We start from the raw sequence: 25,850 nt of genomic DNA, 5'->3' as shown, positions 1-25,850 counted from the left end.
TCAGCAAAGCTTGTTTAACAATTTTGCTACCTCCAACTGCTCATACATGCTGTGCTGGAATTAAATAGCTACTTAACATTTGAGAGAAGCAAGACTTTAATGAAGAATGCTACAAGTTATGGACAGTATTTAGTTCTCATATTTTAAAAAAAGATTACAGAAAACACTTTACTGATTTTTTGTGTGTGTGTGCCAAAAAGACAGTCTTTAAGGATGTCCGAGAGAGACAGCAAGCACGACACAGTACAAAAGGAGAAGGGAATGTTGACTTTTAGAGCAAGACACTAACACAGCACAATAAGGGAATCAGGCGGAAGCAACCATTTCACAAAGAATGGAATTAAGCATTTATATTCAGTCAGGATTTTTTAAGCTTTAAAAGTCCAGCATAAGGAAGGGAATTGGGCAGAGGGGATGGAGGAAAAGGCTAAGCTTATCTACAATCACCGTTTTACAAAAAAAACACACTGGTTCAACCACAGGAGAGGTGGAGGTTAAACCTGCCTATGTAGCCCAGCAAATATTAAGAGCAAATGCCAAGGCTGTCAGATCTGGATGTTGATGTTACAACTGGCTAAAGAGTTTTTAAAAGAGACTCTGATTCCACCAGGACTGGGCTCTCATCAGCCTGAGTTCATGACAGATGAAGTTCCTCTGCATTTGCATCAGAAGGCCAAAGCTTTACCTGGAACAAGTTCACTCCAAATAATGCTCATGTTGCTGGTTTTAACAGGTCAGAGTCATAAGTGGCTCCTAACAGACTCCACCATTTCCTAGGAGAAGGTTCTACTGATTACCAGGGATTTAAATTCAAGCAAACCACTAAAGAAGGGAAATACTAATGATATTCTGGCACTGTACAAGCTATGTGCCTGTCATCTCTGCCAAGGACATGGGGTGGACTTGGCTTTGTTTCTCAGCTCCATGATCTCCAACATCGATGAAGTAGAACTGGGACCTCCCCCACGTTGGAGGAGGATGCCCAAAATTCTCATCCCAGCCCAGCTTCTGAAAGAAACAACAGACTATCAGGGGCTATTATTAGGAACCATGCTCCTGTGAATTCTGTGGAAATGAAAGCCTGTTTCAGTTCATGCCAAGTCTTTTCATGGTCCGCCAGCGATCCTTAATCATCACAGCTGTTCGGTTAACAAATGGGTAATTTTTGGAAATGGCAGCCCAGTTTCCTTCCCCATATTTCTGCACTCCAGCCTTGACCCACTCGCTTTCTTCTACAGTCCACTTCTGCAAAAGAAGACCAAAATATTTATCACAACCTGTCTCTCCACTTATTCACATTTTCATACGGTTAAGAGGTAAACTCAAGAATCCTAGGACAAGAATCTGAACCCAAAAGAAGGGTTTATATTTTTAAAACACGATAGAGATAAGTTAACACTGTGGATTTAGACATTTAATAATTTTCAATGTCCTATTTCATCCTAATCACTTCTGCATTCAAAACTTCAAACGTTATGTTGTTCATGGTCAGGAGAATGTGTCAGATTTCTGGTCCAGATTTTTCTTCCAGAAAATAACTATGACTTTAACTCAGTTTGGATTATCTGAAAATTGCAAAATACCTTTTTACAGGTGCATGGATAGCCTATGCTAGGAGATGTGCTTATTTTACCTCTGTTCTACCCACATTACCAGAAAAGGTCAGAAAAAGTAATTTTAAATTACCTGCTTTTTTGTTATACTGGTTGTACTCTCTTCATCTGGTGCTGCTGGAAAACATTAAAAATAGACTCATTTCAGAGTTCACCTTTCTCTGCACAAACCACAAGAAAAAGACATAGAATGTTCCTAAAGGGAAAACGTGACTGAAATTTCCCAACATTGAGAGAAAAAGGATATCACTGAAGGGTAATTTGTTTTTGTCCTTTGTTTGAAAGATATCAATCATTTCAGCCAATGAGAATCTGTACAAAGCAAATATTTTACATACGGACATTCAATAAATATTGGTTAGTGATGGATTTCAGGCTCTTTAGTAAAACCTACATGATTTTCTAAAATTACTGAGGGACTGTGGTATTTAAAACTCTAATATATACACATCTACAGGTGATCCTTAAAGAATGCAGGGTTTAGGGGCACCAGCTCCCCATATAGTCAATCCATGCTGACTCCCCAAAAACTTAATAATAGCCTACTGTTCACCAGAAACATTACCAATAACATAAACAGTCAATTAACACATATTTTGCATGTTAAATGTATCATATACTATATTCTCACAATAAAGTGAGCTAGAGAAAAGGTTAAGGAAATCATAAAAAAAGAAAATCATAAGAATATATTTACAGTATTATACTGTATTTTTAAAAATGTGTATAAGTGGACCTGTGCATTTCAAACCTGTGTTGTTTACAGGTCGACTGTATTATATACTTGTGTGTGTATGTGTGTGTGTGTTGTGTGTATAATTTCTGCTTTGTAACCCCTTGCTAACCACTGCTTTGAAATAACACAATTTTACTGTTTTATGCCAGAATTTTCAAATCCCTGATCATTTTATGTAAATAAAATGTGTTTCAGCTCCTTAAGCAAAAGAACAGGAGAGTTATTGCTCCCCACTCAGAGAGACCGTAGGAGATCTGCTCAAGCTCCACCCTCTCACCATATGGAAAGACATGAGGCCTCAAAAAAATGCACCAAGATAATTTTTTTAAAGGCCAGAGGACTACAGAAGGGTCTACTAGTATAAAAGACATGCCACTGGAAGCCAACAAGAGCCATTAAAAAGCTGCAAGAAAAGGCAAAGTTGCATAAACATGATTTGCTGAATGTCTGCTTCAGCAGATGCTACTGTCCTAGCAGGTCTTCTTAAACAATGAAGGTGGCTCAGGAAAAGGGATACTTAGAGGAGCAGATTATTTAGTTTTAAGTTATGAAGTATTTCATACTATAGTGGAAGCAGATTTTAAAGTTGACAAATCTGGACTGCACTGGATGTGGATGTTTTCTAGAACTTTTATATCCTGTTGTTTTTAAATATTTTATGCCACTTTTATTGATTTTCTGTTACTTCCCCCATTTCCTGTGTGATCTTGATCCTGCCAACTATGTTTGTGCCAATGAAGGTACTTTTTAAGGACAAAACCCTTGGGACTGGCAGAGGTTTACTGTTGCTGTGTTACCAAAGTCTTTAGAATCTCCAAGATTATGATATTTCCATTAGAATGCAAAGTATGTGGTGGGAGAGATTCTACTGCAAATGCTATGAACTTTAGTATTAATTATGGAAAAGTAAAGTTTCCTATTTTAGAAAAAAATTATATATTGAAACTGGTAAGAGATTTTTTACTTAAACAGGAAATGCAGGGAATGACCACATCTACCTTTTTTAATTTAAAGACTTTAGGAAGAACATCAGCTACAATTAGATATAGGATTTATTAAAACAAAACCAGGCATTCTCTTTAAATATAAAGTGCTGCTTTGACAGTCTCCCCACTGTTTAATGGGAAAGGACATAAAACTAGGACTACTCATGAATCACAGTAAGGAACTTACTGGACTTTTTCTAGTTTGGAGACAGCAGTTTTTAGAACATTAATGCGATAGGAACACTTGTCTATAATTCAGCTAATGTCAAGGACCGAGGAGAATGTCCTAGCTTACCCTGAACTTGAAACAGTTCATCCTCTTCCACCCATGTCTCTTTTTCTTCAACCCCATTAGAGCTGTTCCACTTGCCTTTGGGTACTCTGAGGGGAGATCAACAAGAGGACAAGATGTAAAACAGATCATTGGGGTCATCCATAGTCTGTCCTTGGCTCTCTTCATGGCCTATACTCCTCCCTGTTCTGCTGTGACCACAGTTGAGATTCACTTAACACACAACTCCCAAATGCTGACCTGGCTGGGCATCTCCATGTCGTTGTCCCGCAGGCCACAGGATCATCCCTCAAACTGAGCAGTGAATACACCACTAACCCCTTCAAAATCTGCTCATTTTCCTGGTTTTGTTTGGTTGGTTTTGACTCTGATTTTGAAGGTCTCAGCATTCTTCTAACCTAGAATGAGCAAACTGCTCCCAGTCCTTCAAAGACATGCCCAGTCCTATCTCTGGACTGCACTCTTGTCCAAGCATATGGTACCTAACACTGGTCTCTTAACTGGAGTCTCTGTCCCTAGCCCCTTCCCGTTCCAAAAGCATCTGAACATCAGTCTAAAATTACCTCATCCTTTCTCCGTTCCATGATCACTTCTCACTGCCTCAACAATGAAGCCTGTATGGAGGATCAGTCAAGATCATCCACTCTGGCTCCAGCCAGTTTTTTGCTACCGAAGCCTCCTCTCTCCAACCCTGCCCCCACAACCGCATCAGCACAAACAGCAGAGCCACGCCTTCTGCTCCTCTTTTCCTTCTATAAGCTCTATAACTTTTCTCTCTACAGTTCCCTCTGCTTAGGATTCTCTTCCCTGCCAAGTAAAATTCTACCCATTTTTTAAGGCCATCATTCCCAATGAAGCCTGCCCTAAATCTAGGCCCCCAACACACAAAAAAACCCCACTCCTCTGCCCTTGTGGTTGTGCTTCCATTTTATTAAAACAGCCATTTCATAACATACACCCTAATCATAAGCACGTTGCAAGCAAGGGCTGTATCTTCATCTGTCCATCCCAAACACCTAGCATGGTAACACATACCCTAACAGCAGCTGGAAAAACGTGCTAAAGTAAAAATAGGATTATCAAAGAGCAGCAAATAAATTATACCATTGAAGATTAGCATAGTAAGCAAGTAAGAATCCTTTCTGTGCACATGAAATGTTAAGTACTTGAGTATAACCAAAAATCCCAAAACTAAAAAATAATCCCAAACCCAAATTATTGAATAAATGAAAACTGTAGTCAGTCTTTTCTAATCAACTGTAACCATGTTTACCTGATTAATAGTACAATTGCCCTGGGAACAGAACACAGCACAAATCTGACCTCAGAATTGTAACATCAATTACAAAGTAACATGGGAAGTATCTGAATTAAATTTGAAGAAGTTATATAGATCAGATCCTATAAAACTTGATCAAGAGAGTAGAGACAAACTTCAGTCTCCTTCCCCCACTATGACCAGAAATCTATTTGTAAGACTGGCTAGGTATTTTGCAAATGAGTAATGAAAGCAGTTCGTTTAAGAAGTACAGACTTGAAAAAAATTTGAGTTCCATGAGTTTTCTATGAAATTAGATGGCTGAGACAAATGGTGAACCATCTACTTTTCATTATGTTTGAATTGGTTCATATCCCCCAAAATGTTATTTCTGAGAATAATTTGCTTGAGACAAGTGAAAAGATTACATGAGGTTTTTCCTTTTCAGGATATTAACTGTGTTAATTACTATTTATAAATAAGTCAGGATTATAGTTTCAGTTTTCTACCTGCTTATCCCCATGCTGGGATAAAACTGATTTTAACCTCCGGATCTGTCATTTCCACCTGCGTTATCTGCTCATTCTTCCTGCAGACAATCTGCACAGATCATTTTGGTAACCTGCTCTTCCTTTGAACTCAGCACTTATTTTGTGTACAAATGTTTGGTACTGCCTAACTTCTATTATAGAAGAGAATGAGATCTGGGTCCTCATCTCATTGTTTGATGGCTCTGCGGTTCTGGGCAAGTCAGGTCACTTCCTGGTCCTTAAGCTCCTCTTTGTAAAGTTAGAATTTGATGAGCAATGAATGGGCTAGAGGGGTCTGGTCTCAAGGGGTCGGCAAACTACAGCTTGTGGCTGGTTTTTGTACACCCCTTGAGCTAAGAATGGTTTTTACATTTTCAAAGGGTTGTAAACAAAACAAAACAAAAAATAAACAACAGAGACACAAGTGGTCCAGAAAGCCTAAAATGTTAACCCTTTGCTGGCCTTTTATAGAAGTTTTGGGCATGACCCTTTAAATTGCAAGAACCAAGAATTATTATTTGGTCAGAAAGTATCTAATCAGCACTTGTCCTTGCCAAGTGCCATAGAACATATAAAAATCTAGTAATTGTGACCCTGCCCTCCAGGTGACACACCCTAATCCTGCTGTCAATTCCACCAGCCCAGCTTTCTCCAGGTCCTAACTACTCATCCCGTAGCAGTCTCCAGCCACCCATCTTGTCTCCTTTGCCTCAGTGCCTGTTCAAAAGCCATCAATGGTAGCTCATCAGGCCCTCAGATTAGCTGTATTAGAATTATCTGGGAGCACAGTTAGAAAAGAAGATTACAGACCCATCCCCTGCCCCTTCTAATTCAGTACTCAGGAGCCTGGGATTGTGTATTTTATTAAACATTCCACAGGTAACTGTGATGCGAAACCCAGCTTAAGAACCTCTGCCTGATAGAATACAATAGGAACTCAAGACCTGGCCCATCTACCCATCCAGACATTTCTCCCTTCATCCTCTCTGTGCATTATATTCTGCCATACAGAGTACATGACATTTTCTGGAGCATACCAGGCTTTCTCATGACTTTTAAGGGGTTTCTGCTGCTTAGAACCCCCACCCACAATATGCTTGATGACTTCCTACTCTTCCTTCAAGGTCAGCTCAACATTTGCTCCTCTGCAAGGCTTGATCTACCCACAACTTTGCTGAGCAGACTCAGCTCTTCTTCCTGGAGCTCCCGGGTAACTCACACAATTCCTTTACAACCAGGCTGTTCCTATAAAGGGCCAGATAATATCTTCAGATTTGCAGGCCTTATTGGCTCTGTTCCAATTACTCAACTCAGTGTAGCATCAAAAGCAGCCACAGACAATACATATATAATGTTCGTGGCTGAGTTCCAATAAAACTTTATTTACAAAAACAGGTACCAGGTAGATTTGGCCCAGGGGCTGTAGTTTGCCAACCTCTGCTTTAGAGTACCCATGATACTTCATGCCCTTGACACATGAGAGAGGTGGAAAGGTCTAAACCTTCACAAATCCTCCCATTTATAAAACCACTGTAACCATGTACTCTCTCTAGTTTCTTCATCTGTTCATGGGATAATAGCTATACTTTATAGGATTACTGCAAGGAATAAAGGAGATCATGTATCAAATGAGAATAAAATGTGTTGAGCTCCATTTGCTTGCCCGGCCAATAACTCACTCACACCCAGATGCAGGTAGTGGTACATATAGTGAAGATTCATGCCTGAGTATTAATCATTTAGATGTCACAGCCTCTCTGGGTATCTAGCACGTGCATGTCAGAGCATAGGTCTCCACACTACAACAGAGCAGTGGTAGAGATGGCAATGGCCTTGGGGGACCAGCGAGGTGATCACTTATAGCAGGGTGACCAGGGGAGATACATGGAGGAGGGAGAATTTTAAGAGGCAGCTTGGCGTATGTGGTGTATAGGCCATGGACTTTGAGTCAAGATCTGAGTTCAGGTCCCTCACTGGGCTCCACACCAAGTGTGGAGCCTACTTTAAAAAAAAAATCCCAAAGCCCAACTTTGCCACTTTTCAGGTTTGTGACTTCAGGCAAGTTAATAACTTTTCTAAACCTTCTAAAATGGGGCTAATATATCACTCACAGAATGAGGATTCTAGAGATTCAGTAAAATAATATGTGAGAGGTGCTTGGCCCATGGAAAGTACTTAGTCAATAGCAGCATCTTTTCCCTCTGAAGGATGGATGGGATTCTCACAAGGAACGATGGAGGAATGATAGTCCAACTGTGGGGAATGACAGGAAGCAAGAAGAGTACAGTAGCAAAAACCAAGTGTGTTCCAGAGAGAACAAGCAAACCAGTTTGCTTGGAGGAAGGATCCACAAGAGGGCACAAAGGGTAGCAAAACTTGAAAGCTAGGTTGGGGGTCATGATGGGGAGCAAAATAAAAGCATTCTAACCACTGCCCCATAGAACCTAGCAGAATGTGAGAGATTAGTAGATATTTACTCAATTTGCCAAGTCTTAATTGCTCTTAGAAGGTGCAAAACTATAAATATTCATAAATCTTTTTTAAGATCAGAGTCTAAAGTAGCCTAATTCAAACAAATTTCTTTTAACAAAGAAGACTGATATTTAATAGTCAGGGCATTCAGAAGTTTACTAGAAATGAAAGCAGCAATGAGGAGGCTCTGAAACCCTTCCATCCTCACTCACACCTAGAGCAATGCCTGGAAGCCCACAGGTGGGGCTTCAGAACTGCCAGGGATGGCTATGTTGTCACTCCCCACTCCCAAGTCACATTCTAGCAGTTTGAGCAAGCCTTGGTGGTGAATAACTTAGCTGAAAGTTACTTCATTCATGGAAGCAATACCAGGCCCAACCAGGACCACCAACCAGCCCCAAAACTGCTACAAAGAAGGTCTTCATACTTGGGAATCTTCTCCCCAGGGTGGGGCTGGTTGAGAACGGTGGGCTTGGATGGTGATGCTGGGACGACCTCCTGGGAGGAGTCGAGACCTGCGCTCGGCTCAGTACTCTGGCTGTCCTCCTCCAAAACCAATCTGCTTATTGTCATGCGCTTGTTCTTGGGCTGCAGTTCAGAGCCACCCTCACCCTCAGCAGGGGCTGAACTTTCATTTTCATCTTTTCTTGGTCTCTTGTTTTTGAGGGCTGGTGATGGTAGGGACACTTGATTAGGAAATACCAGATCTTTCTGGTCCAGTTTTGAGAAGGCTGCCTCAGAATCTTGTGCACTGGACAGAGTCTTGAAAGCTGCTTTCAAGGTCATAATTCCAATGGTGGTTGGAGTACTCCGTAACTGCCTATATATAAAGCAAATATACAAAGATCAATCTCACCATTGCTGATGCTCATCCAAAGAGCCACAACTTTTCCAAAGTGTGAAGCTTCAAATGAGAAAGAGGACTCTTCGAGTTGAGGACTCTTCATTTAAAAAAATAAAAGAGGGGTGCCTGGGTGCCTCGCTCAGTTGAGCGTCTTACTTCACCTCGGGTCATGATCTCAGGGTCCTGGGATTGAGCCCCGCATCAGGCTACATGCTTAGTGGGGAGCCTGCTTCTCCCTCTCCCTTTGCCTGCAGCTCCCCCTGCTTGTGCTCTCTCTCACAAATAAATAAAATCTTTAAAAAATTAAAAGAAAAAACTCAGAACAACTTTATAAAGCTTGCATTTATAAGTATAAGTAGAGGCTTTAAATATGTAAGTTGAACTCTGGAGTTTAAACTCCAAGTAAGAACTTTAAAGGACTAGAGCCAATGATACTCCCCCTCCAAGAGACCTTTTTAGCCAGTGCACTAACCCCTTTTGTCTGCATGAACTAAAGCACAGTAAAACACTGCTTTCCACTATGTAAGAACTCTGTATAGTGCCTAACAGCTACAAGTCAGCCTGGGCAACCAACCGACAATCTAGCAATCTCACTTTGCTGTCCAGTCCAACCCTCCTGTGAGAGAAGGAAAAGATCGGTCTCCATTCTGCCCCCTTCCTCCTACAGTACACTTCTAAATGGGACTTTTGAGAATTCTCCCAAGTTAGAAGTGTGCCACACAGTCTTAGAACAATGAGAAACTGCCTTTTCATAATAAAGGTAAGTTCATTTATCATTTGGAATAACTAGTATACTTTATTTTTTTAAAAGATATTTATTTATTTATTTGGCAGAGAGACAGAGGCACAGCGGGAGAGGGAACACAAGCAGGGGGAGTGGGAGAGGGAGAAGCAGGTTTCCTGCGGAGCGGGGAGCCCGATGCGGGGCTCGATCCCAGGACCCTGGGATCATGACCTAAGACAAAAGCGGACGCTTAACAACTGAGCCACCCAGGCACCCCACTAGTATACTTTAAATAAAAACTGTTAGGAGAGGGCAAACTGGCAGCCTACAAGCCAAACCCATTTGGTAGATATGTCTTGTTGCCTAACCTATGCAAATTTTGTTGTTTTTTTTTAGTTGGACTAACTGCCAACATTCAGAAACTGGGAAAGCTCAAAAAAACCACAAAAACAAAAAACCCTAAATGTCTCACACAAAAATTTGAACTAAAGTTTGGGCATCCTTGGACATTCCCACATAGCAACAATCACACAAAGCTGAAAAGCATGCACTCTTTGGTTCACATTCACATGCTCTGTATTATCCTACACCCACTCTTGTACATTTCCTACTGGGCCCCCAAAGGCATCTAAACTTTGATCCCTACTTTAAAAACTTGTTTTGGGAATCTGATTCACAAGTCTGAACACTACATTAAGAGATCAGGTATCCACAAGGAAGCAGTGTGTAGATATGGGCAAGGCAAGGATAGGAGAACAAAGAAGGAAAGAACCTCTGAGGAATAGCCAGTCAGCAACTTCTGTCTGGGATATGACATCCTGTCTTCAATATTCTCATTTTCCCAGGGCATGCTCTGTAACTCCCACAGTGCCTGGTACAAGTAATCCAGTAACATTTCAGTACCAGGAGGAACTAACTGATTCTGCTCTAAGGAGACTGCTTCCAACAGACTACCCTTGTGTTTCGCCCAAGATTGCAAAAGGGCATCCCTCTCACCTTGCAGGTTCTCTGAGTGGCTTTTGCACAGGCTCTGGTGCTGGCTGTTTATCTTCCTTCACTGTACTTGAGGCAGCAGTCTCAGATTTCAAAGCCTTCTTGGCCATCTGGGAAAAGAAGGATGTCATCAGGAAGAGGAAGCCACAGAATTTCATTAATTCTCTTCTTTCACCACAAACATACATACTCAACATGCAAACATGTTCACTTATAAATCCAATCTAGGCATAAACTAGAGGAGGACATAGAAGGGGAGAGAACTCACAAGAACTATTTCAAATATCCTGCTTTTTCCTTCTTCAAAAAATGGCTCACAGTTTTCTATACTAAGGGAGAATTCAATTTGAGTGGTGCTAACCATCCTGATACTTGCAAGAATTCTTTAACCTTTTGGACAACAAATAAGTACGTAATTTTACTTTGTTCTTCCTTTGCTGTTCTTCCAATCTCATCCCTAATCTAGTTTCTGAATGCCAAATATACCTTTGGGGTCATGCACAAAAGTCAGACTTTTTTTTTTCAAACTTAAGATAACTAATGTTTATGTTAGTGTCTTTTAGTTTGTGTCTAAAATTTTTTGTAACTATATTCCCACAAATATGTTGCCTGGTAACTCTGAAAATCCTAATACCACATAAAGTCCTGAGTGTGCCAATCTTGCTCTGACTCCAACTACTCATCTCCCTCCCTTTGACTAAAATTTTATAAATTTCTAATCAGTCCAGGGGGGTGGGGGGATGAGTTAGCCTGGTAATGGGTATTAAAGAAGGCACATTCTGCGTGGAGCACTGGGTGTTATGCACAAACAATGAATCATGGAACACTACATCAAAAACTAATGATGTAATGTATGGTGATTAACATAACAATAAAAATTATTTAAAAAAAGAAAAAAATTTCTAATCAGTCCAGTATCATTCTGTTTCAGATATGTATGCCTGTAACAAGTAATGTCTTAAGAACTGAAAGGTCTCTCCCCTCACAGAAACAGTGGCAGTTTATTTTCCAGTTATCTTTAATATAAGAGAAAGGACGGTAGGCAAGGCTCAAGTATCCTGACACTTGTACCCTGAATATCTCAAACTATCTGCTTTGCAGATAATTCGACATCTGCCAAATGACTGCTACGATCAATGACACTATCCTAACATGGGCTTGGCAGATCTACTGTTATGAACTAAGATATTTTCTTTCTTTTTTTTTTTTTAAGATATTTTTAAGTAATCTCTACACCCAATGTGGGGCTCAAACTCACAACCCCAAGATCAAGAGTTGCATGCTCTACTGACTCAGCCAGCCAGTCACCCCAAACTAAGATATTCTCAACACTCTCTAAATGTTGGTGATTTAAAAACAAACAAACAAAAAAAACCAACAACAAAACTCACTCAGTTATCCAATATCACAACCCACCCTCTAGAACAGACTGTGTTCTAATTCTTCCACATGCTGTCCTAAGCCTCACTGCTACCATTCTTTCTGCTTATCACTTTGATCCAGTTAAAGAATGTCTACATTTGGCTTCTTTTCCCTTATACTTCTAGTCACACCTTTTTTCTCCAGTTATTCCCTCTTCCTGTTAACCCCATCACACCATGTCTACCAAACCACTCTTCCTCCCAAACTGAACTCAAATTTCATCTCCTTTGGGAACCACCACTAATTTTAAGTGTGCCCCTACTTTAGCCACACAGATTAATCACATGTAGAAGGTATAAATGGGAGGTGAGGGAAACCAGGTATGTTCTATTTTGCCTCTGTCAGGATCTCTGCTTCTGTATATTTAAGGCATTTAATTAAGGAAGACAGTGCATATAATTCAAAGTCTTTTACACACATTTACTCTTTTCACTTCTAAAAAGAGCTGTCCTTTTCTAATTGCCTGCACATCCTCAAGGCCACATCACGGTTATGGGAAGAGAAGGCCAAGGCCCACCGTGAGGAGGTAGGGCTCTGCATCATCCAGGTGACTCTCCAGGAAGCGCAGCATCTTCTGCTGGAAGGTCTCATAGGAAAAGTTCTGGATAACAGGGTGGGCCAAGTTCTTCTCACGGATAATGTTCAGGAGATCATTTCTCAGCTTCTACACAAAGGACCAATATTTGTGACATAAGAGAGGAAAACTCCAGTAAAAATTCAATGATGATGAGTTGAGACAACATTAACTTTCACAATGCTGTCAATTGCAATCACTGGTATATATATATAGGAAGGGGAAGATTTATGCAAGCATACCACAAAGAACAGGTCAATAAATTATGTATCAGCCATAGTGGGTTACTATGTAGCTATAAAAAAAAGATGAAGCTTAGGATCTAAAGTACCTTTATACATTTACATAAAGATTTTTAAACTTAAGAAAAAAAAGGATGAAGCAGCTCCTTATGTGGTAATACACAACAATCTTCAAGATATGTTAAGTGAAAAAAGCAATTTACGAAATGCTCAAATTAGGGTGTAGAATATGCTCACATGTGCATATGGGAAGAGCAGGAAGAATGGATATACATGTATATCTCTATATACACACATGCACATTTGTTTGCTTGCATATGCACAGAATATCTCTGAAAGGATAAAAGAAAAAAAACTGGTTGCCTATGAAGAGGAATGAGGTGGCTGACTTAAGAGATGAGCTAAGCTCTTTTGTTGTACCTTTTGAATTTTATTATGTGCATGTATTACCTTTTCAAGAACTCAAAATTAGATTTATAAAAAAAAAAAAAAAGCAGGACACCAACAGAGCTTTTGACACCAGGAACCAGAGGAATTAAGTCCTCACCAAGCAGATTCTCAAGTCTGCAGGATCAGCATTTATGTAAATAAAGTTAAAAGTGTTACAGAACTTGATAGTTTAATATCTGGTGCTGATCACTTTAAATAAAGTTCTGTCACAAACCTGACAGAAACGGGCAAGAAAATAATTTAGGTAAATTTGTATAATGAAAAATAAATTTTGAAAAGCCAATCTTACAATAAGCTATCTTGGATATAAAAGACAACATGCTAAAGGTGCCAAATATTTAGATAAATTCCTGACAAAGAACCCTTTCCCTGTTCCCCACAAAAAACAATGAGATGGATTTAAGTTATGGGAGCAAAAATATATCAAATTTACCTGAGTTGTGGGGTCCTTGGACATATGTTTTTTCAAAATTTTTGAAGCCTTTTCAAATTCTTTGTTTTTGATACAAATAATGACAGCCTACAAAAGGGGAAAAAAAACACTTTTTTTTTTTAACTGTTGTATAATGACAGTTTTAACTGTTGTATAATGACAGGTGTAATCAGAATATCAGATACTAAAATAAACTACTAAAAAGTAAAAGTGAGTCTTACATACCCAAGAACTTTTTCACATTCTGTCAAATTCCTGTACTTAAAAACTAACAATCACTTTTCAGGCATTATGAACAACTGTAAGCACTCTTCTTTCATTGTGTAGGGGAGTAGATTTTCAACATTACACTGGATTTTTAAAAAATAGCTGATGAAGCAAAATCTGATCCTCTGGATTACAGACCATTTACCCAATTTGAATAGGGCCTCCTAAGGAAAGGCAAAATGGACAGGAGTCATTCCAGGTCCCCAGAACAATTGGATCTGTTCTTTTTGGATGCAAAATCTTTGATATAATGATAGGGACAGAGGGGGGAGGATATACTGTGAGGGGAAAAAAAAAGCCATTTGCTGACCATGGAGTTCTGCTAGTTCCATTCAGGAAAGTCCTGAGGCCATTTCTGTAGGACAACCAGCACAGCCTCTCACTACCCTAAAACCTAGCTGGCAACTCGAGTTCAGGTGTGCAGGGAATTACTGAGATGAACAAACCCAGGGCATCCACAGGTAGCACACAAGGAGGGCAAAATTCCAGATAGGATGCAGAAGTCTCAAGAGAAAAAGAGTCCTTTATAGTAAAGAAACCCCAAGAAAATATATATAGAGGAAAAATGACAGTGATCGAAAATTTTAAGTGGTATTTTAAACATGTAAGTGTCGGGCGCCTGGGTGGCTTAGTCGTTAAGCGTCTGCCTTCGGCTCAGTTCATGATCTCAGGGTCCTGGGATTGAGTCCCACATCAGGCTCCCTGCTCAGCGGGAAGCCTGCTTCTCCCTCTCCCACTCCTCCTGCTTGTGTTCCTGCTCTCGCTATCTGTCAAATAAATAAATAAAATCTTAAAAAAATAAAATAAATATAGGTGTCATTTTTAAAATTTTTTTAAAGATTATTTATTTGAGAGAGAGAGAGAACACACAAGCAGGTGGAGTAGAAGGGAGAGGGAGAGGCAGATTCCCTGCTGAGCAAGGAGCCCGATGCGGGGCTCGATCCCAGGACCCTAGGATCATGACCTGAGCCGAAGGCAGTTGCTCAACCGACTGAGCCACCAGACATCCCTAAAATATAGGTGTCATTTTTTTAAAAATTAGAAAAGCCAGGGAAAACTTGGGAGCACTTGGAGTTATCTAACAGGATGAAGTAGCTACCCTAAATCCTGTCTCAAAGAGAGGTAAAAGAAACACCACACACACACACCCACCCACCAGGAGGTAAAAGAAACACCACACACACACACACACACACACACACACACACACACACACACACACACACACACACACACCAGGAGGTAAAAGAAACACCACACACACACACCAGGAGGTAAAAGAAACACCACACACACACACACACACACCAGGAGGTAAAAGAAACACCACACACACACATCCAGGAGGTAATAGAAACACACACACACACCAGGAGGTAAAAGAAACACCACACACACACACACACACACACACACACACACACACACCCGCCCGGAAGGAAAACTGGTCTTCAATCTTCATTTCAGGGAAGAACTGAAGGAGTTACAGACCAAAAGACGGAGGAATAGCAAAGGGAATTCAGTATTAATCTCTGGTGATTCTGTCCTCAGCATGCAAAGGAAACTGGTGTCAAATGCTCTTGAATAGCAGGCACAACCATGAATTCCTGCTGCCCCGGGAAGTTACAAAGTAGGTCTTTTCATTTTATAGTCAGATGACCACATTCACTTTTACATCATTTTCAGCAGAATAACTTTCTTGAAGAATTCAAAGGTTTTACTCTGTATAAAATAATTTATATCCTATTATGTTTTTAAATTTTAACATGCATACAGTAAAATGGACTTTTGGAGGGTGTAGTATCTTGAGTTTTAATAGATGTATTGACTCCTATTAACTACCACAATGAGGATACAAAAACCAGGAATCCAAAAAAACCTCCCTTTGTGCTACCCTTCTGTAGTCACCCCTCCCCCAACCGCAACCCTTGGCAACCACTTATCTTTTCAGTTTTATCTCTTCAAGAATGTCATATAAATGGAATCCTACAGCATGTAGTGCTTATTTTTTTAGAGGATGTAACCCTAAGACGCTTTCCTTCTGTATAAATGCCTTTGAGATCCATCTTTGTTGTTGCATTATCTATAGTTCTTTCCTTCTGATGGCTGAGCAGTATTGCATTATTTGAATGTATAGTAATGCCTCCCACTTCCCTTTCTTATACATACCGACTTATGATAAAGTTTAATTTATAAATTAGGCAAGTAGGAAATTAACAGTAAACCAGAACAAACGTAACAATATACTGTAATGAAAGTTATGGGAATGTGGTCTGTCTCTCAAAATATGATTGTACTGTACTCACCCTTCTTGTGATGTGAGATGGTAAGATGCCTTTGTGATGAGGTGAAGTGAGGTGAATGACATATATATTAAGACTTAGCCCAAGGCTACTCCTGACCTTCTACCTTCTGACCATATGTCAGAAGGAGGATCGTCCGCTTCCCAACCACAGTTGACCATGGGTAACTGAAACTATAGAGTGCAACTATGGGTGGGGTGGGGTGGGTGGGCTACTGTGCTAGTTTTATCCATTGACCCGCTGAAGGGTATCTGGGTTGTCTGCAATTTTTGGTGATTAGGAATAGATGTTAAATCGTTCATGTACAGGTTTTGGGGTGAACATAACATTTCTCTAAGGTAAATACCCACAAGTGGGATTGCTGGGTCATATGGAAAAAATATATTTAACTTATATGAGAAATGGCTAAACTGTTTTCCTTTGTGGCTATACCATTTTGCACTCCCACTGGCAATGTATGAGAGTTCCAGTTGCTCCACATCCTCATTAGCACGCATTAGTGTATTTTTTTAAGTTTAGCTATTGTAATAGGTACGTCCTAGTAGTCATTGTGATTTTAATTGGTATTTCTCTATAGACTAAATTATGTTGAACATTTTGTCATGTGTTTATATGCCATTTGTATATTCTCTTTGGTGAGGCTTTTGCCCATTTAAAATTTTTTAAATTTTTTTTAAATTTTTTTTTTAATTTTTTATTTATTTGAGAGAGAGAGACAGCAAGAGAGGTAACACAAGCCGAGAGAAAAGCAGGCTTCCTGCAGAGCAGGGAGCCCGATGTGGGACTCAATCCCAGGACTCCGGATCATGACCTGAGCTGAAGGCAGTTGCTTAACCAACTGAGCCACCCAGGTGCCCTTGCCCGTTTTTTAAATAGCACTATTTCCTTTTGAGAGTTCTTTATATATTTTGGATGCAAGTTCTTTGTCAGATATGTGATTTGCAAATATTTTCTCCTAGTCTATAGCTTGTCTTTATTCTCTTAACAGTATCTTTCTGAACAAAAGTTTTAAATTTTGGGGGTGCCTGGGTGGCTCAGTCATTAAGCGTCTGCCTTCGGCTCAGGTCATGATTCCAGGGTCCTGGGATCGAGCCCGGAATCGGGCTCTCTGCTCACTGGGAAGCCTTCTTCTCCCTCTCCCACTCCCTCAGTTTGTGTTCCCTCTCTCGCTGTCTCTCTGTCAAATAAATAAAAAATCTTTTAAAAAAAGTTTTAAATTTTGATTAAGACCAATTTACCATTATTTCCTCTTACCAAAATTTCCTCTTATGGATCATGCTTTTAGCGTCATACGTAACTAAGAACTTTTTGCCTAAGTCCAGAACATAAAGTTTTTCTTTCATCTTATTTTCTAAGCTTTACAGCTTTACATTTCAAATTTAGATTATGACCCATTTTGAACTAGTTTTTTGAGTTTTTGTGAGGTCAAGGTTCAGTTTTTGCATGTGGACATCCAACTGTTTCAATACCATTTGTTGGAGACAACAAAGGTATTCTATTGAATACCTTTTCTATTGCATTGCTTTCACATTTTTGTTAAAAATCAATGTCACATTTGTGTAGGCCTATTTCTGGACTCTGTCTTCTGTTTCATTAATCTTTATTTATGGTCATAAGTATCTTTATAGTAATTCTTAAAATTGGGTAGAGAGTGCTTCAACTTTGTTCTTCTTTTACAAAATTGTTTGGGTTATTTTAGTTCCTTTGCTTTACCATTTGTATTTTAGAATCAGTGTCTACAGAAAATCCTGTTGAGATCGTGATTGGAATTATATTAAATCTACAGATCAGGGCGCCTGGGTGGCTCAGTTGGTTAAGCGACTGCCTTCGGCTCAGGTCATGACCCTGGAGTCCCGGGATCAAGTCCCGCATTGGGCTCCCTGCTCAGCAGTGAGTCTGCTTCTCCCTCTGACCCTCCCCTCTCTCATGCTCTATCTCATTCTCTCTCTCAAATAAATAAATAAAATCTTTAAAAAAAAATAAATAAATCTACAGATCAGCTGGAGAGAATGGATGTCTTAACTATATTGTCTTCCAGTCCATGAACATGGTGTGCCTTTCCATTTATTAGGTCTTGATTTCTCTCATCAGCATTTTGTGTTTTTCCACATACAGATACTGTACATGTTTTGCTAGACCTTAAGTATTTTTCTTTGGACTGTTGTAAGTGGCATTGTTTTGGTAATTTCATTTCAAGTCATTCACTGCTAATATATACTGGAAATATGAATAACTGTGTTGATTTTTGTATCCTTCAATCTTGCTAAACTTATAGACTTTTTAGTATATTGCATGGGATTTTCCATATGGACAGTCATATCATCTGCAAATAGGGACATTTTTTTCCCTTCCTCTCTAGTCTCTTTTCTTTTTCTTGACTTACTGCACTAGCCAGGTCTTCCAGTATGATATGGAATGGAAGTGGTGAGAATGGACATCCTTGCCTTTTGGTTCTATCCTCCACCATCAAGTATGATGTTAGCTATAAGTTTTCTGTAGATGTCTTTTATCAGATTAAGTTCCCTTCTATTCATAGTTTGCTGAGTGTTTTTATCATGAACTAATGTTGAATTTTGTTAAATGCCTTATCTGCATCAACTGATAGATGTTATATTTCATTCTCCTTTAAACTAACAGAATGAAGGACGTTGATTGATTTTCAAATTTCAAACCAGCCTTGCATTCCTGGGGTTTAGTTTCCCTACTGTGCCACACACTGTATCTGCATCCAGGGCTAAGCAGCAGGATAGACAGTAAAAAAAAAAAAAGCAGTGGAATTTGCTCTAAGTTCTGGGGGTCACAGCTCCACTGCTAAAGAGAATGGGTTCTCTTCCTTCAGTTGTAGTGCCAGCCCTGCTGTCACCTGTCGTCACTGGGTCACTGCTGCTACCAATGCAGTATTGCCTGGGTGCCAGGGCAGGAGAGCAGAGAGAAAAGAAACCCTGGGATTTCTCACACCCTCCCTGACTCTTAGGACATCCCTTTCTTGCTCCTCAGGCCAGAGGAAGCCTTTCTTGGAGTTCTTTCTGTTCCTACCTGGAGTGCATTTCTAGGTTTCTCAGGAGACTTCAAGTCCAGGCTAGATGATACCAGAGAAGAAAAACATTGTATACTAATCATCACCAGTTTGGTGGATCTTCAAATTCTGGTCTTCTTCCCCGTCTGCTTACTACCATTTACATTTATGAATCCTCAGACAGCTGCTCCACACATTCTATCTAGGATTTATACTTGCATTAAGAAGGACAGAAGAGAGTATGCTTACTCTGTCTTTTCCAGAATTAGAACCAGGTCCTACTATACTTAATTTGTGAAATAAGAAAGGAAATGTGAATGCATTCAAATTATAAATTAAAAGTTTGCCTCCAACGTTTATACTATGAACTTTTTTTTTTTTTTAAGATTTTATTTATTTATTTGACAGAGAGGGAGATAGCGAGAGCAGGAGCACAAGCAGGGCGAGTGGGAGAGGGAGAAGCAGGCTTCCCGCCGAGCAGGGAGCCCGATGTGGGACTCGATCCCAGGACCCTGGGATCATGACCTGAGCTGAAGGCAGACGCTTAACAACTAAGCCACCCAGGCACCCCATGAGCTTATCTTTTAAAACTATTTTTAATTTCCTGGAAAGTTGTTTTGTTTTTTTTAAGAGATGAACTATTGCTTTTTTTTTTTTTCACTTGAGAGTTTTCAGAAAGAAGTATAATTTCATCTCTTATATAGCTGTTAAGGTTCTTAGGGTTTAAGTAATAGCAATGGTCTCTGGCTAACTTAAACAAAAAGGAAATTCCAAGCATAGATTTTCATTAGAGGTGAGATAGGTATCTTGGGGGGTAATAGCAGAAAGCACATAGAAAGAGAAAACCAAAACTCACATTAGGAAAGAAAGGCTAAGGGCGCCTGGGTGGCTCAGATGGTTAAGCGTCTGCCTTCGGCTCAGGTCACAATCCCAGGGTCCTGGGATTGAGTCCCGCATCAGGCTCCCTGCTCCTTGGGAGCCTGCTTCTCCCTCTGCCTCTCTCTCTCTCTCTCTCTCTCTCTCTCTCTCTGTCTCTCATGAATAAATAAATAAAATCTTAAAAAAAAAAAAAAGGAAAGAAAGGCTAAGGAAGAAAACTCAGAAAAAAAACAGGCTGTTATGGGAAACAGGAATGCTCAAAAAGCTCAGACAAAGCCTTTTATTTCAAGAATTAAGGTACTTAGAGACTGTGTTTTATGCACCACCCCCCAAAATGGGGTAAGGCCCCAAAAAAGAAAAGATGCTGTTACCAAAGGTGCAGGGGAGAATGTTGCAATAATATGCCATACATGTTACTCTCTGCTGTTCTCCATGGGAACCTAACTGAGGAATCTTTGGTTATGAAGAGAAAATCAATTTGGCCTCAATATCATTAACAGCTTATAGGATCAGTTCTCAAACTTTTTAGTCTCAGGATTCCTTTATACTTTTAAATGTTAATGAGGATCCCAAAGAGCTTCTGCTTATGTGCATTATATCACCATATTAGAAATATAAAACTGAGAAAAATTTAAAATATTTATTAATTCATTAATTCATTAAAAAACAACAAACCCATTGCAGGTTAATGTAAATATAACTTTATGAAAAGTTACTATGTTTTCTAAGACAAAAGTTTAATGAGAAGGCTGGCCTTGTTTTACATTTCTGCAAATCTCCATAATATCTGACTTAATAGAAGAAAGTTGGATTCTCATATCTGCTTCTCCACTTATACTGATGTGATGTGTTGTTGTGGTTAAAGTATATTTAAAAAAAAATCCAGCCTCACACAGATAAGTTGGAAAAGGGAGGAGTATTTTAATAGACCTTTCAGAAAATTGTGGATATTCTTCTTTGACTCTACAGCAAACTTGGGCAAGTGAACTTTTCATCATCTGTTACATTAAAATCTTTTAGTCTATCTTGCATTTTAAATGGATCTTTTACCCATGAATGATTTTGTAAATTAATGCACTGGCCATTTGGAAAATATTTATTTACTGAGTTACAGAGATCTTCCAAATGTTGACACATTCGTTAAAAATATTTTTTAAATCACAGTTGTTTATAACCACCATCAATCTTATCAGAAAAGCGTAAGGATTAGGAGGCTGTCAGGTACATCAATACAAGTTTTCCAAAATTTGAATTTTTACTTGATAAAGCTTGAGTTTTAGCACTACCAGTTGTTTTCTTTGAAGTGACAAGTTCCCATTGCTCTTTTGCAAGAAAATGACTGCCAAATGCCCACACCTAAATAACCAAAATTTTCAGTTCTTTCAAGTAAAGAAAGGTGTTCCATTAAAAAAAGCATCTAGAGCAGCATGCAACTCAAGCAATCACACGAGTGACTTCCTGAAGACAACCATCATTTTATGTGGCAGAAATGCTTTAGGCAAACTTCCTACTCTGTCACAAAATACTGAAAAGATGTTTGCTCAAGGGTCTAGATTTAATAAAATTAATTTTACTGCTTTATCAAAGACATTCTTAATTGAAACTGGCTTTTATTTATTTCTTAACTGCACGTATGTGGCAAAGACTACAATGACTAGTAACCACCTCCTGGGTCATGTTAAGGCACCAGCAATTTTATCCATCAGTGCTTTTGCACCATTAGTGCAAAGTCAGTGCACTGAAAGTCAACTAATGATTTGGCACTGTCATGAAAATAGTTTTGATTCCTGAAAGGGTCCTGAAGACCTGCAGAAATCCCCACACCATATAACGAAAAGTTCTAACTTAGTAACTTATTTGATAAACTTTAACAAAAACTTAATAGACTTTTAAATGAACTGTTGTGACACTTTACAAAGCTTAAAATGCATTGAAAAGCCTCAAATAGCCTAGGCACCCCATGGTATTTTCCCGAAGATGACCATTAACAGATCCTATGACTCTAAATGAAAAATTAAAAAAATAATAATAAATTGAGGCAAGTGATATGGTATCATTTAATAACTAAGAGTTCAAGGTAATTGTAGTAGCCAGCCTCTAAGATGGCCCCCAATGATCCCCATCCCCTGCATAGTCCCATTCCACACACTAATCCATAGTTGGTCCAGTCTGTGTGACCAACAGCATATGGCAGAAGTAATGATACTTCTGAAATTGGGTTATAAAAGACTTCAGCTTTTGTCTTGGGCTCTTGTTCTCCTGGATCACATACTTTAGAGAAAGCAAGCTATCATATTGTAAGCAGCCCTGTGGAGAGGCAAGGAGTTGCAGACTCCAACCAACAGCCAGCAAGGAAAGTGAGTCCTGCTAACAACCATGTGAGTGAGCATGGGAACAGATCCTTCAGCCCCAGTGGAGTCTTGAGATGATTGCAACCCTAGCAGACAGCTTGACTACAATCTCATGAGAGACCTCAAGCCAGAAGCACTCAGCTGAACCGAACTCTTAGAAAATGAGAGACAATATTTCCTGTTTTAAGCTGCTAGATTTGGGGGTAATTTGGTACACAGCAGTAACAGTAATATGGTAAGTATAACAAGAAATCTGGTACATGATGGAAAATGGAAAAGCAGAAGGGAGTCAACATTAAGAGTACGGTTGACTATTTTAAAAGAATTTAGACTTCGCTAACAGATTTTTTCATAAGGAAGTCCCCCAAATGAGACCAATAAACTTAAATAATAAATAATAATAAATTAACAAGTATACAGATGAAAGTCCACAAGACTCTTCCAGAAGAGGGGACAGAGACAAATCTATAGCTTTTCTGTTCTGAAGGAGATGCACTTCTGAATCAGCTACCTACTTAAAAGGAATTACATGAATTACTTTGAAATGGTACCCTTTCCTGCCCAGTTTTTTTTCAAGATTTTATTTTTATGTAATCTCTATACCCAACGTGGGGCTCGACCTCACAACCCCGAGATCAAGAGTTGCATGCTCCACCAACAGAGCCATTTCTTCCCATTCAAAAGATCCTTAGCTCTTCTGAAAGGAGGCATGGATTTCTCCTCCTTTGCTAATATGTCTTTTCTGGCATTTTCCCTCCAACACAAACCTGACCTACCTATACTAAAAATCTATTATTGGAGTTATTCCTCTTTGGAATTTGGATTACCTGAGCATTCTTTCCAAGACTGAAAGTAGTTCCTGCCCAAGGTCCTTGACTGAATAAATATCTGCACCTCCCACCCACTAGTTATTTTTTTAGCAGGGTACCTAAGTACCCAGCACACAGCTAAGGGACAGAAAGTCTTCCTTGCTAAGCAAAGTTTTATCCTCCCACCCCCATGTCAGATACCATCTTTTTAGGGGATGCTCTTTTCTTACCAGTTTCCTTACTTTCCACTACCAAGGCAATGCTGAGCTGTTGTTCTTCAGGCCCCACCTCTACATCTGCTTCCACACCCCAGCCTTCGTTACTGAGAAAGAAAAAGCTTTTTCTGACTGGATCCCATTGCCAGTCATGTTTTAAATAAAAATAAGTTCTACTACTTGAAGCTACCTGAGCCATGACACACAGTCCCAAGTTCCTAGACACTCCAGTAGCTTTTTACTTGTCAAGAACACTGGCTGTGCCAGCCTTCTACCATTACTGTTTTTCTAACTGGCTGATGATTGTCCTAGCATCTTTAATTCTGTGTGTTCAAAGGGAATGTTCCTTTTCAAAGTCAGTCCCACATTTCCCAAGGCCCCAGCTATCCTCTTTGGTTTATTATAAACAAGGATGACCAAAACCTAGACCAGTTGCTTCTAGCCCTTTAACAATGCTCCTGAATGGTGTAATAACCTCCAAAATGTCAGTCCTCAATGTCAACCCGGTTCTTGTGTATTGTGGCCTCTCCTGCCAAGGCCACAAGGAACACTACCAAAATCACAAAAGCAACATACCTGCCATTAATACTTTCCAAGCCTGGCCTGGTTAGAAGTCACTTGAAGAGATGTAACATCTGTATGTGTCTGTTGGAGTGTGCTCACTTGCTCTCTCCATCCCCACACAGAAAAGATAAGCATTTTATCCTCAAAGACATCTGATTTTTGTCAAAAGAAAAAGAAAAATAGAGCCTTACAGCCTCCTTGACCAGTTTTCTACTGGATTCGACCACTGCCTCTGTCAGTGTAAATTCCGTTTTAATCATCTCCAGCACATTGATAGCTGACTCCAGTGGTGTGAGCTCAGCCTCCATATCAAAGGAACAGTCTAGGACAAAGAGCACAGTTTTCGCTTTAAGCTATTTTTATAAGGAGCAAAAACATGTCCAAAAATACACATTTATCAGAAAAGACACATGTAAATATAGAAAGATTTGCATTTAATTTTCTAACATACTGGCTACAAGCTTACAAACATGTTAGGAGTTCAAATTCAAACCAGTGAATCTGAAGTGACTATTTTTTAATAATTTCAAAAACAAGTAAAAATTTATTTTTTAACACATGCATTTGCATCTCAAATTTCAGGATACACACATTCTCCTCAGATACATGCGACCAGAAACTGAAGACAGTTTTGCTAAACAGCTCTTAAGTTCAATTAAAAGAAAAAAAGTGCTTATACTCTGAAAAACATTCTACTATGGGGGAAAATTTGGCCTTCTTAATATAACTCACTAGATCGCAGCAAAGTTGGGGCAAACAAGGAACAGGTGGGACGAAATAAAAAACAGAAAAGTAGCCAAGAGAATCTTAACTGGAGAAAGCTAGACCCAAAGAACAGATTCATTCTAGAAGAAAAAAGACCACTGTGATCGAAACATAGTAGTGCACCTTAACCCCGAATCCTTCAGTTCCGGACATAAGTTGGAAAACAACAACGTAACCATAAATAAGCCCAGAGAAGAATACAGAAACTGCCATACCTAAATTTTCCCCTTCTTCGATGCGCGACAGACACTGCATAACCCGCAGCAGCCGGGACACGGTATGCTCCTTCCCCAGGGGCCTGACAAGCAAAGCTGGGAAAGAAGACATCGTTGGCTCGACGATCCCCCCAGCGCCTCCCCCGGGGCCCACAGATCCCCTTCTCCAGCCAGCCCCCTTCCCCAGGTCCGGCCCTCACCCTGCATGATGTCCCGGATCTGCCTGAAGTCCCCGTACCGGCTACCCCGAAAGGCCCGCAGCGCCTCGTGGAAGTAGAACTTGAGCACCCAGCGGTTGACCGCCTCCTCCAGCCGTGCCTCCCCCGCTCCCCGCTCCGTGGCGCCCCCCAGCCCCGGCTCCTGGCGCCCCCGCCGAGCCCGCCCGCCGCTGCGGGACGCCCGCCGGCCTGCCACCCGCCCGCTGCCGTCGCTGCTCCCGCCTCCTCCCGCCATCGCGTCCGATCGCCGCGCGCCCTCCCCGCCTTCCCGGCCGGGCCGCTTCTTCGACTGTGACGCCTCCGGGTCACGTACGACGCCCGGGCCGGAAGCGGGGCTTGCCGTCCCGGCTCCCGCGGCCATGACACGGACGGTGTTCCTAGCAGCCCGCGGGCTTCTGGGAGGGAAAAGACCGTGCATCCCTAACCCCGTCTCGGACCCCGTAGTTCCCGATGTGCAGGCCGCAATGCTTGCTGGGGCTTGAAGTCCAAGCCGTCTAGGCGGGTGAACCAAGCGGGTTTGCGGTTAAGTGTCGACTTCCCTTCGGAGTTATGGAACGCTATAAGATACTGGGACTACGTATAAGATATTGAAAAAGAAATACGTGCAGTTTATTAAACACAAAATTGTGAAATGTAACACACATTTTATAAAAGAAAGTTTATTAAACAGATTTACATT

The 25,850-nt window shown here is 40.3% G+C and overlaps 2 protein-coding genes across 7 annotated transcripts in view; one reads left to right on the top strand and one right to left on the bottom strand.

Moving 5' to 3' along the window:
• The window catches only part of NIP7 (nucleolar pre-rRNA processing protein NIP7), a 63,339-nt gene that overhangs the window by 10,509 nt on the left and 26,980 nt on the right, over positions 1-25,850 (top strand). The window contains exon 5 of one of the 3 annotated variants that reach the window (XM_025888918.2): positions 2,545-3,637. The exons of the other annotated variants lie outside the window; for them this stretch is intronic. Within the exon in view, the coding sequence (XP_025744703.1) occupies positions 2,545-2,598 (54 nt within the window). The 3' untranslated portion in view covers positions 2,599-3,637. Of the gene's footprint in view, positions 1-2,544; positions 3,638-25,850 lie in introns of those variants that run through there. 3 annotated transcript variants of the gene reach the window in all.
• On the bottom strand, positions 324-25,590 carry TERF2 (telomeric repeat binding factor 2). Of its 4 annotated transcripts, none has more exons than XM_025888909.2 (10): positions 25,154-25,547; positions 24,954-25,049; positions 24,165-24,295; positions 13,570-13,656; positions 12,388-12,534; positions 10,452-10,558; positions 8,315-8,707; positions 3,631-3,716; positions 1,687-1,730; positions 324-1,245 (listed from the first exon to the last, which is right to left on the bottom strand). In XM_025888909.2, exons 1-10 carry the CDS (start codon positions 25,530-25,532, stop codon positions 1,087-1,089), a joined length of 1,629 nt encoding a protein of 542 aa, XP_025744694.2. In that variant the 5' UTR covers positions 25,533-25,547; the 3' UTR covers positions 324-1,086. The 4 variants fall into 4 exon arrangements, with proteins under 4 accessions (XP_025744694.2, XP_073736171.1, XP_073736172.1 ...); XM_073880070.1 differs by having other exon boundaries at positions 1,687-1,727; XM_073880071.1 differs by lacking the exon at positions 13,570-13,656 and having other exon boundaries at positions 25,154-25,589.

This window comes from Callorhinus ursinus, unplaced genomic scaffold (genome assembly GCF_003265705.2).
Source record: "Callorhinus ursinus isolate GAN/ISIS: 27379988/994484 unplaced genomic scaffold, GSC_fseal_2.0 scaffold37, whole genome shotgun sequence".
Taxonomy (NCBI): domain Eukaryota; kingdom Metazoa; phylum Chordata; class Mammalia; order Carnivora; family Otariidae; genus Callorhinus; species Callorhinus ursinus.
Note: the sequence above shows the minus strand (reverse complement) of the source record. Positions and strands in the feature narration are given on the sequence as shown.